Below are 17,290 nucleotides of genomic sequence, written 5' to 3' on the forward strand. Positions count from 1 at the left end.
CTCACTGATAGGCACTCTGCGTGTCTTCAGTGTCTAGGGGCCCAGCACCGCCCTCAGAACTGCAGTCTGTGTTCCCTGTTACAAAGGCGGACTCAGGTAGCGAGATTAGCCCAGTGGAACGTTTTGTTCTCGGGCTCTTCGTCGACATCGGCACCGGAGGCATCGAGTGCATCGACGTCGTCAGCGTCCGGACCATCTTCCTTGGCTGCCGCTCCATCGACTGCATCGAGGCATCGGACCTCTGCATCGGCGCCGAGGCATCGGGCGACTGCATCGACGTCGGTGGTACCGAGACTTCGTCTGCTGATGTCGTCGGACGGAGGTGCATCGTCAGGAGTGCAGGTGAGGGCTGTCCATTCCCCTGCTGGTGGCGGTGAGCCTTCGGGTGGGTCTCCTCCTACCCTGAGGGCTCCTGCGGTACAGCCCCCCCGGGATCGACCCTCTTCGGTCTCGGCCCCGAGGAAGCGACGGATGGATTCTACGTCCTCCTCGTCGGTGCCGGGGAGCTCCGGTGACATGCTTCGGAAGAAGTCGAAGAAGCATCGACACCGGTCTCCTCCCCATGTCGGCACCGAGAGCTCTGGGTCGCCGAGGGATTCGGCACCCAGCAGGCATCGGCACCGAGAGGACCGCTCACCCTCTGTTCAGGAGGTGTCGATGTGCTCCACTCTGGACAGCCCGGAACAGCCTCCTCGCCCGGAACAGGTTCTGACGTCGACGCCTGCATCGACCTCTCAGCCTTTTTCTGCAGCCACTCTGAACGAGAGCCTCCGGGCCGTTCTCCCAGAGATTCTGGGAGAGCTGTTGCGCCCTACCCCTCCGGTACCGGCGGTGCTTGCGCCTCCGGTACCGTCGAGCGTGGCGCCGGCTGGTCCATCGCCCAGGTTGAGGTCCCCGACGTCGGTACCGCGTGCGGTGCCGACCGCGGCCACCTCCCAGGAAGGCTCCCCGACTACGTCGGCGGAGGGAGCTTCGCCGATGCGGGCGAGGGAGTCTACCTCTCGACGCCCCCATCGTGGACGTGGCTCCACGGAGTCGAGCCGGGCGAGGTTGCAGACACAGGTCCGTGAACTTGTGTCTGACACCGAGGGTGAGGCCTCGTGGGAGGACGAAGAAGACCCCAGATATTTCTCTGACGAGGAGTCTGAGGGTCTTCCTTCTGATCCCACTCCCTCTCCTGAAAGGCAGCTTTCTCCTCCTGAGAGTCTGTCTTTCGCTTCCTTTGTCCGGGAGATGTCTACGGCCATCCCCTTCCCGGTGGTTGTGGAGGACGAGCCCAGGGCTGAAATGTTTGAGCTCCTGGACTATCCTTCTCCACCTAAGGAAGCGTCCACTGTTCCCTTGCACCATGTCCTGAAAAAGACATTGCTTGCGAACTGGACCAAGCCATTAAGTAATCCCCACATTCCCAAGAAGATCGAGTCCCAGTACCGGATCCATGGGGACCCAGAGCTGATGCGCACTCAGTTGCCTCATGACTCTGGAGTTGTGGATTTGGCCCTAAAGAAGGCTAAGAGTTCTAGGGAGCATGCTTCGGCGCCCCCGGGCAAAGACCCTAGAACCTTAGACTCCTTTGGGAGGCAGGCCTACCATTCTTCTATGCTCGTGGCCAAGATCCAGTCTTACCAGCTCTACACGAGCATACACATGCGGAACAATGTGCGGCAGTTGGCGGGCTTGGTTGATGCTCTTCCCCCTGAGCAAGCCAAGCCTTTTCAGGAGGTGGTCAGGCAGCTGAAGGCGTGCAGAAAATTCCTGGCCAGAGGAGTTTATGACACTTTTGATGTTGCGTCCAGGGCCGCTGCTCAAGGTGTGGTGATGCGCAGGCTCTCATGGCTGCGTGCCGCCGACCTGGAGAATAGACTCCAGCAGCGGATTGCGGACTCGCCTTGCCGTGCGGACAACATTTTTGGGGAAAAAGTCGAGCAGGTGGTAGAGTCTCTCCACCAGCGGGACACCGCATTCGACAAGTTCTCCTGCCGGCAGCCTTCAGCCTCTACCTCTACAGGTAGAAGATTTTTCGGGGGAAGGAAGACTGGTCCCTATGCTTCTGGTAAGCGTAGGTACAATCCTCCTTCCCGACAGCCTGCGGCCCAGGCTAAGCCCCAGCGCGCTCGCTCTCGTCAGCAGCGTGCGCCTCAGCAAGGCCCCGCGGCTCCCCAGCAAAAGCAAGGGGCGAGCTTTTGACTGGCTCCAGCAGAGCATAGCCGACATCCCAGTGTCAGTGCCGGGCGACCTGCCGGTTGGAGGGAGGTTGATAGCTTTTCACCAAAGGTGGCCTCTCATAACCTCCGATCAGTGGGTTCTGCAAATAGTCCGGCAGGGATACACCCTCAATTTGGCCTCAAAACCTCCAAATTGTCCACCGGGAGCTCAGTCTTACAGCTTCCAGCACAAGCAGGTACTTGCAGAGGAACTCTCCGCCCTTCTCAGCGCCAATGCGGTCGAGCCCGTGCCTTCCGGGCAGGAAGGGCTGGGATTCTATTCCAGGTACTTCCTTGTGGAAAAGAAAACAGGGGGGATGCGTCCCATCCTAGACCTAAGGGCCATGAACAAATATCTCGTAAAAGAAAAGTTCAGGATGCTTTCCCTGGGCACCCTCCTCCCCATGATTCAGCAAAACGATTGGCTATGCTCTCTGGACTTGAAGGATGCCTACACTCACATCCCGATACTGCCAGCTCACAGACAGTATCTGCGATTTCAGCTGGGCACACGCCACTTCCAGTACTGTGTGCTACCCTTTGGGCTCGCCTCTGCGCCCAGGGTGTTCACAAAGTGCCTAGCTGTGGTAGCAGCGGCACTTCGCAGGCTGGGGGTGCATGTGTTCCCATATCTCGACGATTGGCTGGTGAAGAACACATCCGAGGCAGGAGCCCTGCAGTCCATGCAGATGACTATTCGCCTACTGGAGCTACTGGGGTTTGTGATAAATTATCCAAAGTCCCATCTTCTCCCAATGCAGAGACTCGAATTCATAGGAGCTCTGCTGGATTCTCGGACGGCTCGCGCCTATCTCCCAGAGACGAGGGCCAACAACTTGTCCCTCGTCTCGCGGGTGCGAGCGTCCCAGCAGATCACAGCTCGGCAGATGTTGAGATTGCTGGGCCACATGGCCTCCACAGTTCATGTGACTCCCATGGCCCGCCTTCACATGAGATCTGCTCAATGGACCCTAGCCTCCCAGTGGTATCAGGCCGCCTGGGGTCTAGAGGACGTGATCCACCTGTCCACGAGTTTTCTCAAATCCCTATATTGGTGGACGATTTGCTCCAATTTGACTCTGGGACGTCCCTTCCAAATTCTTCAGCCACAAAAGGTGCTGACCACGGATGCGTCCCTCCTGGGATGGGGAGCTCATGTCGATGGGCTTCACACCCAAGGAAGCTGGTCCCTCCAGGAACGCGATCTGCAGATCAATCTTCTGGAGTTACGAGCGATCTGGAACGCTCTGAAGGCTTTCAGAGATCGGCTGTCCCACCAAATTATTCAAATTCAGACAGACAACCAGGTTGCCATGTACTATGTCAACAAGCAGGGGGGCACCGGATCTCGCCCCCTGTGTCAGGAAGCCGTCAGCATGTGGCTCTGGGCTCGCCGTCACGACATGGTGCTCCAAGCCACATATCTGGCAGGCGTAAACAACAGTCTGGCCGACAGGTTGAGCAGGATTATGCAACCTCACGAGTGGTCGCTCAATTCCCGTGTGGTACGACAGATCTTCCAGGTGTGGGGCACCCCCTTGGTAGATCTCTTCGCATCTCGAGTGAACCACAAAGTCCCTCAGTTCTGTTCCAGGCTTCAGGCCCACGGCAGACTGGCATCGGATGCCTTCCTCCTGGACTGGGGGGAGGGTCTGCTGTATGCTTATCCTCCCATACCTCTGGTGGGGAAGACTTTGTTGAAACTCAAGCAAGACCAAGGCACCATGATTCTGATTGCTCCTTTTTGGCCGCGTCAGATCTGGTTCCCTCTTCTTCTGGAGTTGTCCTCCGAAGAACCGTGGAGATTGGAGTGTTTTCCGACCCTCATCACACAGGACGAAGGGGCACTTCTGCATCCCAGCCTCCAGTCGCTGGCTCTTACGGCCTGGATGTTGAGGGCGTAGACTTTGCCTCTTTGGGTCTGTCAGAGGGTGTCTCCCGCATCTTGCTTGCTTCCAGGAAAGATTCCACTAAGAGAAGTTACTTCTTCCATTGGAGGAGGTTTGCCGTCTGGTGTGACAGCAAGGCCCTAGATCCTCGCTCTTGTCCTACACAGACCCTGCTTGAATACCTTCTGCACTTGTCTGAGTCTGGTCTCAAGACCAACTCTGTAAGGGGTCACCTTAGTGCAATTAGTGCTTACCATTATCATGTGGAAGGTAAGCCGATCTCAGGACAGCCTTTAGTTGTTCGCTTCATGAGAGGCTTGCTTTTGTCAAAGCCCCCTGTCAAGCCTCCTACAGTGTCATGGGATCTCAATGTCGTTCTCACCCAGCTGATGAAACCTCCTTTTGAGCCACTGAATTCCTGCCATCTGAAGTACTTGACTTGGAAGGTCATTTTCTTGGTGGCAGTTACTTCAGCTCGTAGTCAGTGAGCTTCAGGCCCCGGTAGCCCAGGCTCCTTACACCAAATTTCATCATAACAGAGTAGTCCTCCGCACTCACCCTAAGTTCCTGCCAAAGGTCGTGTCGGAGTTCCATCTGAACCAGTCAATTGTCTTGCCAACATTCTTTCCCCGTCCTCATTCCTGCCCTGCTGAACGTCAGCTGCACACATTGGACTGCAAGAGAGCATTGGCCTTCTACCTGGAGCGGACACAGCCCCACAGACAGTCCGCCCAATTGTTTGTTTCTTTTGATCCCAATAGGAGGGGAGTGGCTGTAGGGAAACGCACCATATCCAATTGGCTAGCAGATTGCATTTCCTTCACTTACGCCCAGGCGGGGCTGGCTCTTGAGGGTCATGTCACGGCTCATAATGTTAGAGCCATGGCTGCGTCGGTAGCCCACTTGAAGTCAGCCTCCATTGAAGAAATTTGCAAAGCTGCGACGTGGTCATCTGTCCACACATTCACATCTCATTACTGCCTGCAGCAGGATACCCGACGCGACAGTCGGTTCGGGCAGTCAGTTCTTCAGAACCTGTTTGGGCTTTAGGATCCAACTCCACCCCCCGAGGGCCCTGTTTGTTCTGTTCCAGGCTGCACTCTCAGTTAGTTGGTAAATTTTTTAGGTCAATCTCAGTTTGTCCTCGCCGTTGCGAGGCCCAATTGACCATGGTTGTTGTTTTGAGTGAGCCTGGGGGCTAGGGATACCCCATCAGTGAGAACAAGCAGCCTGCTTGTCCTCGGAGAAAGCGAATGCTACATACCTGTAGAAGGTATTCTCCGAGGACAGCAGGCTGATTGTTCTCACAAACCCGCCTGCCTCCCCTTTGGAGTTGAGTCTTCCCTTGAAGTGTATTGTCTTGCTACATACTGGACTGGCCGGCTCGAGCCGGTTTCGGGCGGGAAGACGGCCGCGCATGCGCGGTGCGCATGGGCGCGCGAGGACTAGCAAAGGCCTTTGCTAGTAAACTTTCCGATGGAGGGGGCTGCCGAGGACGTCAACCCATCAGTGAGAACAATCAGCCTGCTGTCCTCGGAGAATACCTTCTACAGGTATGTAGCATTCGCTGTATAGAAACTTTCATATAAAAAAAAAACAAGAATAAGTTGATTGCATAAGTTGGATTCTTTTTTTCATAGCCAGCTCTAATTAGCTCTGTTTCCAAAAACTTCTTCAAAAAAAAGCCCATAACAAGCTAGAGCTCGTCTGTGTCCAGTCAAGAAGCTGAGCTGATTTGAATATTCCTGAATGAAGAACAAAACTTTCTATTAAGAACATGAGAAATGTCATATTGGGTCAGACCAGAGGTCCATCTAGCCCAGTATCCTGTTTCTAATAGTGGCCAATTAAGGTCAAAAGTGCCTGTCAGAATCTCAAAAAGTAGCAAGATTCCATGTTACTAACCCCCAGGATAAGCATTGACTTTCCCCGGGTCTGTCTTAATGGATAGCCTTTACCTCCATAAATTTGTCCAGATCTGTTTTTAAACACAGCTACATGTAACTGTTTTTACCACATTCTCTGGCAATGAGTTCTAAATGAAATGTATTTTCTTCTACATGTTTTGGATGTATTATGTAACCTCATGGCATGTCCCCTTGTCTTTTTGTAATTTTTAGAATAGCAAACAGTCGCTTTGCATTTAAAATCCTGAGTGGATTGAATGGATATAGACCTCTATTATATCTCCCCTCATCCTTCTCTAAGCTGAAGAGCCCTAATCTCTTAGCCTTTCCTCATTTTAATCATTTTGGTTGTTCTTCTCTGTACCTTTTATTAATTCCACTATACCTTTTTTAACCAGAATTGCACACAATACTCAAGGTGCAGTTGCACCATAGAGCAATACATTTGTTTATTTAAAACTTGATATACCGCCTTTTCTAATAAAAGTCCAAGGTGGTTTTCAAAATCCATTAAAATAGGGAAGAACGCATTCATTCTAAGGATATAACAACAACAACATACAATGAAGATACGGTGGCTCTAGGAAACTTTACAGGCTGTGCACAGCACATCGAAGTAAATGAGAGATTAAAAGCAAGCTGAAATTAATATGGGTTTTTTTTTTGTTTCATATTTTTATTAAGGTTTTTCAAGCACAAAACAGAAAGGAAAAATCAAACAATAACAACAATCCATGTTTTTAGTAATGTCTTTAATTTGGGCAGGGAAAGCTAATGTTAGGGGGAAAGTCTTCCAGAGGCAAGGTGACAAGTAAAAAAAAGGTCTAGTAGACTCATAATGAGCATTCTTTGGAGCTGGCAGAACCAGATGATTAGCGTTGAGAGATGTAAGGGTACATGCCTTGCCTCAGGTACAAACTTAGATTGTTAGCCCTCCAGTGACAGAGAAATACCCATTGTACCTGAATGTAACTGTCCTTGAGCTACTATTAAAATCGTGTGATTGATTGCATTAAGTGTCCCCCTCACGTTTTCACCTGTATAGTGCAAAATATAGACTGCAGATGTCAATTCTCAAAACTGACATATTGTACTTCAGTTACTAAACTGAAAATAAAATCATTTTTGTTACCTTTGTTGTCCTGTGATATTATTTTTCTAATCATCTTTTTTCCCTGTATCTGGTTCTGTTCCTCTGTCTGTGCTCTGAACTCTATTTTCAGGGCTTGCTGTCTCCTCACTATTTCTTTTTTCTCCTCCTCTCTTCTTCACTTCTTCCTCTATAACATCTTTCACATTCAACTTTATGGCATTTTTCTTCCTCCTTATAGGAGAGAGCAGCATGATGCGCTTAATCGAGTTAAAATTATTAGTACGAGTTAATTAAAAAAAAACACATTTCCCCCCTCGATTAATCACGTTGAATGAACAGCCCTAAAATAAATAAATAAATGTTGGTGACTATGGAATAACTAAGGAATCCAGGTGAAGGGGGTTTCTAACATGTAAAAATTTGAACTGGAATTGGTGTTTTATTGGTAACAAATGGAACTGAATTAGCAAAGGAATAACATGGTTGTATTTCTTTGCTCCAAATAATAAACATGCTGCTGAATTCTGGAGGGTTTGTAAATGATGAAAATGATATTGAGAAATAACCAGAATATGCAACATTTTACGATAGTCTAAGCTAGAAATAATAAATGCATGAATCAAGGTATGATGAGATGCAAAATCCAGAAATCTTCTAATAGAACGGAGACAGAGGAGCAAAAAAAAACCTTTTTTGACAACCTGTGAGACTTAGAGATCAAAGGAAAGTTGAGAATGTATTATTATACCCAAGTATCGAAAAGACTCTACAGTAGGCAATGAAACGTTAAACAGAATTGGGATCAGTACTGGCTTTTGATGAAATCCAGTAATCCAACAGTCTGTTTTTGATTTATTTAGAATTAATTTATGAGCCAAAAGCCAGTTGGATAGGGTTTCAAGGGCATCTTGAAAGAGATCTTAGTCTGGTGAATAAGGAGAGATTGGAAATATTATGAGAATAGTATTGTAAAAAAAGAAATGGATGTTATAATCTTGTAGGAGTATTGCTAATGGGCTCAGAAGAATATTGAATAAAAGAGGGGAAAGAATCAAGCCCTGTGGGATTCCGCAGTTAAGAAGGAATTCAGCAGAGGAAGAGGTAGTGGAGGATATACGGAAGGAATGTGCAGACAAAAAAGAAACAAATCAATCCAAAATTGTATCAACCAAGCCTGAAGCTTGTAGATTTATTTATTTATTTATTTGTTACATTTGTACCCCACATTATCCCACCTATTTGCAGGCTCAATGTGGCTTACAGAGTGTTGTTATGACATATTCATGAGAGAATAGTAGATATAGTCAGTGGTAGGATGAAGATATTTAGAGAAAGAGAAGAGGGTGTTAAGTAGGGTGATGTAGGAGGTGTAATTGGTTGTGTGGGTGGGTTGTATAGTGATTTGTGTTTTTAGAGGTTCTTTTTGTAGGCTCTGTTGAAGAGATGTGTCTTCAAGGATTTGCGAAAGTTATTTAGATTGTCCATGGTTTTTAAGGTTGGGGGTAGCGCATTCCATAGCTGTGTGCTTCTATACGAGAAGGTGGTGGCGTGTGCTTGCTTGTATTTAAGCCCTTTACAGCTAGGGAAGTTCAAGTTGAGGAATTTGCGGGCTGATCTCTTGGCATTTCTGGGCGGTAGGTCCACTAGGTTAGACATGTAAAGAGGGGCATCTGCGTGAATGATCTTGTGTACGATCGTGCATATCTTGAATTCGATGCATTCTTTGAGTGGTAGCCAGTGAAGGTTCTCTCTTAACAGAGATTGAAGGCTGCGGAAAGATCTAATAAGACAAGGAAAGTGGTATTTCCTTTATCTAATATAGAATGTTTCAAGTTCATAAGAGCTGCAACGGTGGGTTCAGTTCTATGAATGGATCTAAATCTAAATCCTGTTCACCCTGGATGAAGTACCTAAAGTTTCTCAACGTGCATTAGAAGTTGCTCAAAGACTATTGTCTCTGTGATTTATGACGCAATGCAGAGATTAAAAATAGGTCTATAATGAGCTGGGACCTTGGGGTCAAATGAAGGATTTTTAAGTATTGGTTTGACAATTTCTTTTTTCCAATGTGATTGTACTATGCCTAATGACTTGACCTACCATAAGCAAACATAAGCAACCCATCCATTTACCGGTTCATCTAATCATTAACAACAATGGCTCAGAAATTACCTCCTACCAATCTTCTTACCCTCCATGCTCTTCCCCTACCTCTTCTTCATCGCTCCACTTCCTTACCTATCCCTATCCTTTCTCTCATACCTCTTTTATCCCATTTACCCTTGTTCATTTGTCCTACCACATACCTCCTTTGTTGATTCAGATACTACAGATTGTATTCTCTTGTTACTATGTAAGCCACATTGAGCCTGCGATGAGCGGGAAAGCGCGGGATGCAAATGTAATAAATAAATAATGAGAGGCATTATGATATTCTTTGTTTTGTTCTCTATTCCTTTTCTAATAATTCCTAACACTGCTTTTTTGGCCACTGTCACACACTTAACCGAAAATTTCAACATATTGTCAATGTGACACCTTTTCTTGGTTGGTGACATCTAAACTTTTTCTAATGCAGAACCTAGCTTTGTATAGCTATAATTTGGGTTATTTTTCCCAATGTTCATAATTTTGCACTTGTCCACATTAAATTTTATCTGCCACTTTGATGCTGAGTTTTCTAGACTCACAGGGTTCTGCTATTTCTCAGTCTGCATGTGATTTTAACAGTTTTGATTTTTTGTTATCTGCAAATTTGATCACCTTGCTTGTGGTTCTCATTTCCAGATCATTTTCAGGTATGTTAAAAAGCCACGCTCCTGGTATAGTTCCCTGTGGCACTCCACTGTTCTCTCTTCTCCATTGAGAGAATTGTCCTTTTTAAGTCTTTTGTTTTCTGTCTTTTAACCAGTTCCCAGTCCACATCTTAGTCCCTGAAGCTTATTATAAGTATTCTGCTCTAGTTACTGTTCTCATTCCAGGGCAGTGCATCTCCTTTGTGTGGAAGTAAGATCTGTATTAATCTGTATTAATCCATTATTATTTTATCTTCTTGCTCTGGCTCCAATCCTTCACAGCTAAGGTAGCAATAGTGGGAACAGCCTACTAAACTAGTAGTCTCCCTCTGTACAAGTGAAGCTTCCCTACTCTACTGCTGATTATTGTAGGGTTTATGGTCATCCTTCCAGCTTTTCAGCTTTCGGAACTAAGAAGAGTTGGTCCTTTTCCAAGTTTTTAAGCTCTCTTCCTCTCTTGGGGCAGCATCACAGGCAAGTGCTTCTATTTAGGAAGAGAGCCCTCTCTAGCTTTATCAGTAGCATTTGTTGCTAGTGTTCTGCATGCTTAACCTTTTTTCTCGTCAGACATATCATCCTGAGGAAGGTAACCTGTTCTTTTCAGGCTCTTAACAGTTTTCTTATGGATCTCTTAGATATCGAGTGCCAGTTCAGTCTTCCTTGTTGACGAAAGTAGCCTTGTTTTAAAGATCTTAACATACTACTGCAGTCTACTCCTTCACTATCTATCATATGTAGTTCCACCTTGCTCTAAGGGAGGCTTGCCCAGCCTTTTTCTATCAGGGGTCACATTATACTGGAGGGCCAAAACATACACTGTTGTGTTTTAACACATGCTTCATTGAATAGTGGCAGAATACCACATTGCATCCTTCCCAGCCTTCACCCAGTGTCTGTTGCTGTCTTTGTACCTCTATGATGTACGCTACTCCTGCCCCCCCCCCCCCCCAATTTATCTTACTTCAGCTGCATCAAAACACACAGCTCTGGATTTCTCGCTGTGAGCAATAATCTGCTGAAACCTTCTAGGTACCCTTAGAGCAGGCTTATCCTACCTTTGGTCCGGAGGTCAGAACCTGGCCTGCCAAATGCTGTTATCTGGCCCACACCTCTACATCAGAAAAGCACAATTCCGACTTTCCCACTGCAACTCTGGCTTTTTGCGAGTTTGAGTTGCACAGTACAGGAAATTCGGGTTGGTCACATGATCCGAACTCTTGAGATACTCGAAGCAGCAGCCATTTTGACTATTGAGCCAGAGGGGCCATGAGCAACTTGGGATTGTTCCTGATCCGAAGAGGCCACTAGATCACCACCAGGGCTTTCCAAATGTAGGCCAGAGAGGGCTTACAGGTGGGAAGAGGGCAGAGTTGGTGGGTGGCCTAAGGGGACGAGTTTTCTACTGGGGGGGAGCTGGCTTGGGGAGACAGAGTGGTCATGCATTTTTGGCCAAAACTAAAGCGTGGCTGAATCCAGATTTTGGGCACTTTTCAGCAAAGAAATCAAAATTTGGTCGGCCTCTACCTTCCATTCATTGCATCAGAATGGCATGTGGTAGTTTCTTTTCCATCCGATGGACTTTTTGGCTATCTTTTGGCACAGTGAGTGTTCATTATGCTCACATTTAACATTATCCTAGCAAGGATTTGCATCTTCCTCCCATTTGAGGACTGTTTTGCTATATCCCACAGGTTCTGGACTGGACAGGTTTGATGAGGATGCTAAGGAAGGAGAAATTAGATCTTACCTGCTAACTTTCTTTCCTATAATCTTACCACACCAGTCCAGTAATCCACGTTAAAAATTTCTATGGTTATTAGACTGCTTTGCCTTTTCTAATTTAATCGTCTCAGTGAAGTTATATGCTGTCAGGTTTCTTCTCAGGTTCAGTTGTCTCCGACAGTGTTTTGCCTTTCCAAATTGTTTTTAATCAGCCTGGTAACAAGGGACTTTTAAGTGTGACATCTGAAGTGAAGAAAGCCAAAGCTACACAATTACTTTGTCAGTCGAAATAGTATCTAAGGCTGCACGGTAACCTATTTCACTGGTCAACGGATGTAATCCACAGGTTAAAGCAGGGGTGTCCAACCTCGGTTCTCGAGGGTTGCAACCCAGTTGGGTTTTTAGGATTTCCCTAAATAGATCTTATGCATATTCATTGTAGAAATCCTAAAAACCTAACTGAGAGAGGGCCAAGTTTGGACACAAAGGAAAGAAAATTAGTAAGATCTCATTTCTGCTTACTGTGTTTTGAATTTAATTTTGTAGACAACAGAATGTGAAAAACATATCGGTGTGAGAAGAATTTTACAAGGGAATGAATGTATGGCATGCAAATGTATGCATACACATCCTGGAAAGTGTGCATTTCTTTTGATTCTGTCTGGAACTTGTTTCTTTTCCTTATTGAACCTAAAAGTGTGGTGATATACTTCTGCCAGTTTTTTAGCACATGTGGATTTTTTTTCTCAAAATATTCATACAGTTTGTACAGGAAACACCAAATGATTCCTTCCTTAAAGGGGAAATTCAAGGTAGCTTATTGTTATCCAGGTGTAAGGACTCCATCCCCACATACTGAAATGCGCCATTCTGGACAAAAGTGGATTGTGAGCTACCTTATCCTGAAAAGCTTTCCACTGCTATAGTCTTAACAGTATCACAAAGAGGTTGCTGGTGAAAATGATGGCCTGCTTCTTATATAAAATGGTTGCTTTCAGGAATAGTAGACGTATCACATCATTAGCTCAAAATTCACACAAGCCTAACAAGTCTGGAGAATTAGACTTTTGAGAATGCCATTCTACTTCAGAGGAGTTCTGTAATTTTCATATAAGCCATTGTCAAATCGACCATAATGCTGATATTTTCATGGGCAGGTAGGAATTTCTCTTACACTAGGTATTAGAAGCTTTTTAGCATTAGCTGTCCAGTAATGCCAAGTACAGGATTGATTTTAAGTGTTTGCTAATTTATTTACAAGTCAACCTCAGACATAGGACTTACTACATTTGAATGCTACAGAATAAAACATATGATGCCTGTAGGATATTCAAAGCAATGACCTGAACTGGACACCCAGCTACAGAACACAGTGCAAGTATTACATATAAAAAGAAGGCATTGTCTATACTTTTTGAAGATTTACAAATGCTGTTCCTTTTGAAAAAAACGGTAAGCCCCGATCTGCTGCTATCCTTATTTCCTTATTTCACTGTCATTGCTATTGAAACTACACAATCACAGCAAAATGTCAGCTTGACATAGTAAAGTGGAATTTTAGAAGCAGAGTTCTAGACTGAGCTCTGAATAGATCCTAGCATTTTGTTATAATCATTACTTTTACTCACGACTGTGGCAGCACTCTTAAGTCCCCAGATCCTTTCCTAGTAGAATTTTTAGTATCAAGTCAGCTAACACAGCTCTTATGTCAAGGGTCCTTAACTGAGGTCTGCCAAATCTGATAATGTCTAATGAAAAAGAAGACAGAAACGTGTGTTTGAATCAGCTAATTTATATGCAGAAAGAATGATTCATGTTATGGTATGAGAGGAAGGGCCAGAGGAAGTCTTATAACAGGGAAGGAGGGCATTGAAGTCAGTTGCAAAGCACTGTCATACAGTATGCGCCTTCCCTGGGGACATTTTCTGATCAGGAGATGAAAGCTCTTTGCTGTCAACAGTTTTTAATCATACCACATATTCATCCCTTGTATGCTTCTGTCAAAGATGTCAAGCTTTGTCATTAGAAAAGGCACAGATTTACTGTTCAATATTTTTTTTTGCAGGTATGAGTTACCTTTTGACAGGCACGATTGGATTGTTGATCGCTGTGGAACACAAGTACGCTATGTTATTGATTATTATGATGGAGGAAAAATAAATGAAGACTTTCAGTTTGCCATCCTGGATGTCCGTCCTGCATTTGATTCTTTAACTGCTGTCTGGGATAGAATGAAAGTTGCCTGGTGGCGTTGGACGTCATAACTGACTACATTCATTCTTGTGTTATAAAATAATTTTTTATTTGAGATGTAAGCTGGGGATGCAAATAAAGTTCCCAATAAGCCATTGCATTGTAAGTGGGTTTCTTCTTCTTTTTTTTTTTTTGCTTTGCTTCTCCTAATAGGCTGAATGTTGTAAGTCTGACATTCTGTATATGCTTTTTTTTTTTATTTTTTTTAATGTGTATCTTGTTTTATTATCTCAAAATAAGGGAAGCAATATGTTTTTTCTTTTGATTTTAGGCAACTTCCAATACTGAATTGATATGCCTCTTTGGAGGCTAAATTAAGGGGACAGACATACAAATTCAGAAATCAGGACCAGCTCGAAGGACTGTGATGCCCTGATGTCCTGAGCCAACTTTTGCTTTTGCACTTCTATCGTGGGACCAGTCTTGTGGTATGAACCACGTACATGTTAGGTCTCATACCATGAGAATAGCTCTACACCAGAAGATAACTTTTGTCTAATCATTTTATTTGAACAGTCGGCTTGTTCCTGGTCCTCTCTCTACCACTTCCTCTTGTTGGTTTGCTCCTAAGCTCTTTTCCAAGATCTCATTTCCATGTTTTGTTTCTTTGTGATCCTTTTCTTCTCTTCTCTTCCTCCCCTATATATATCTGACATTGATTGTTTCATCTTTTTTCCCTCCATTTTTGTCATCTAGCTTTTTATTTATGTCACTAGATTTCATTCCTCCTCTTTCCCCTCTAGTCTTCAGTCTCCCCTTTTTCACCTTTCATTGCCTTACCAGGTTTCCATTTCCTACTCTTACATCAGTAGTCCTCCCATCCCTCATCTTCTCATTTCTTTCCCAAACTTTATTCCCATCCTCATCTAGGTACTTCTGCCTCATACCCCTTTTCCACCTCTAGTTACTTTCATATGTTTTACTCCCAGTCCAGGATTCTAGTCCCTCTTTTTCCCCTCTCCCATTTTCATCACTTCTCACCTCCTTTAAAGACTTGTCCCCTTACTTTCTCTCACCACCTCCATGGCCCTCTTTTCCTTTCAACAGCTTACCAAACTTTCTAGGCCCTTCATATAATCTCCCTGCCCCACCTTTTTGCTCTTGTCGCACAGCCCCACTCATACCTTTCACCCAAGCACCTAGTTCCTGTTATCTTCCCAATCTCTGCTCAGCTTTTGTTCATGTTCTTCTTCCTTACCCAGTTTCACAATCCTACCCAAGCCCTGAGTCCCCCTACTTGCATTCCCAGTACCCAGCACATCATTAACATTTGTCGTTTTGGTTTTTCACTTCCCACCCAGTGTCTAGAGTCCCTGCTTTCATGCATCCCAATGCTCTCCGCCCCCCCCCCCCCCCCCCCCCCCCAGTAGTTACCCTCCTGTGTCTTTCTCCCCTTTTCCCTGCATTTGTCTACTTCTCCACTATTCATTGATCCCTGCCATACTTCCATAGCATCTGTCCTCCTCTTCATTGTCCCAGCATCAGCCCAAAGCATTAGCACCTTTCTCCTAGTCCTCTTCTATGTACCAGCACTTAACATGAATCATAAACAGAATGGCAGGAGCTTGTTCTTTGCTCCCATAAGTGTACCATTTCTTGAGTCTCACTGCCAGGCAAGCAGGGTCAAACATGCCTTTAGCAGTGCTGCAGATGAAGGGCACTGCAGTGGGTGCTCTTACTGCTGCGAAGAGTGAGCTGGTGAGGCAGGCTTTTGGTACTCTTAAGCTCTGGTGCCCTGAGCCAGTGCCTCTTCACTTAAGCTGGCCTTGTCCGAAACACACAGAAATATAAGAAACTGACAGCAGATAAAGACCATACTTCCTATTCAGTCTGCCTATTCATTCCAACTAAGTATGTGATTATACTTGGAGTGAATTTTGTAATAGAGATCAGCACTGCTAAGATCTTGCTGTGTCTGATTGAGAAGAACTCATTGACAAACTGCATGGTTCAATTAAGTCTTGAAAATTTCAGGTGTCTTAAACTCTAGAAGGATTCAGCTTTTTAAAATGCCACATCCATTCTCTTATTGCATCATAAATGTTGTAGTTACTGCAGATATTATCATTAAAAACAGAGCTTTAATCCAAGATGGTGGCATAGAGAGATCAGGCTATGCAGCACACCTGTTGATTTTCCCCTTGGTGTTCATATCCTATATAAGCAAAAATACAGAGTACCTCCTTGAAGCCAGCTCCTATGTCTGGGCCAGTGGATACCTTTCTTGGCTCTCTGGCATCTCTGGAGCGTGATGACATCTTCAGCCCAGAGTGGTGATGACCTCTGGAGCGACTGCAAGGAAACCAGACGTAACAATGGTAGGAGCGCTGACTCTGCACTCTCCCTCCTATCCAAGAGGAAGATTTTGACAATGCAAGGGTGAGGTGGAGATTTTGGAGATGGCACATCAGGATTTATTACTAGGAGGTAGATGTTAGGAGACTGTTGCAGACGGATTTACTCATGTTCTGCTGGAGTCCTTTTCTGGTGGTTTGGCACTGATGAGAGAAGTAAGACTTTAAATTCTGAGACACTTTGGGAAGGCTTGGTTTGTCTGAAGTGGTCTCTGTTAGGTTAAATGAGAGAGATTAAGTAGAGGTTAGATGGTTCTCTTCACAACAGGATATTTTTCAACAAGTGATAAGTAAAATAACTAACTGTGGTGGAAGATAATGTTGAAACCTTCATAAAGGCTATCTCCCTTTTATTAGACAAAGGAAGTTTAAATCCTTGTAAAATTAGCATCTTGGCTTCCCACTATTTCATTGATAGAGATGTATAAAACAATTGTGGTCTCTGTGCTAAAAATTCTTGCTGGTTAGATTAAGGTAGTTTATTTTAGAAGCCCTGTTTTTGACTTAAATTTGCAATACTGCCATATACACATTTGTCAAATATGCATAGAAAAGCTGATTTTTGCATGTGTAAATCCGAAGTACATGCATATGGCAAGGTGCTGTGATTTGGCTTGGTCTAGTGAATATCCAAAAACTAAATGTGTAGTTCCTATTTTAGAAGGATAATGCATGTCTGTGATCTCCATGGGGTGTCACTCTACAGAAAGGATTAGGGGAAATCATCGCATAATCTCCCATTGTTTTAAATTCTCCCCCCAAAATTGATAGAGCAAAATGATTGTGGGTCCTGTAACTACTGGGAAAACATAAGCATGTAGATTTCTAAAATGGCAGACATACATATTGTAAGTATTGGCACTCGCTCATGTAATGTAGGTGCAATACAGATAACACACTTTTGAGTGTTATTGGGGGTACCTGACAGTCTCATTTGGGACACATTTCTTTCAGAATTTATACTAACATTAGTGAGTGAAGTGTCAGAAGTAAATGTGTTCCCCCGTGTCCTTAGATCCAAGTCCACTGTGCCAAAATAATAGAAAGAACTAACTCCAGACCCAAGTATAAAT

General features: G+C 45.0%; 1 protein-coding gene across 2 annotated transcripts in view; it reads left to right on the forward strand.

The window, feature by feature from the left end:
• Nucleotides 1-13,958, forward strand: part of LOC115472760 (cytochrome c-type heme lyase) — a 47,230-nt gene extending 33,272 nt beyond the window's left edge. For both annotated transcript variants that reach the window (XM_030207156.1, XM_030207155.1), the window contains exon 7: nt 13,676-13,958. In XM_030207156.1, the coding sequence (XP_030063016.1) occupies nt 13,676-13,874 (199 nt within the window). In that variant the 3' untranslated portion in view covers nt 13,875-13,958. The remainder of the gene's footprint in view (nt 1-13,675) is intronic.
• The last annotated feature ends 3,332 nt before the right edge of the window (nt 13,959-17,290 follow it).

This window comes from Microcaecilia unicolor, chromosome 6, assembly GCF_901765095.1.
Source record: "Microcaecilia unicolor chromosome 6, aMicUni1.1, whole genome shotgun sequence".
Lineage (NCBI taxonomy): Eukaryota > Metazoa > Chordata > Amphibia > Gymnophiona > Siphonopidae > Microcaecilia > Microcaecilia unicolor.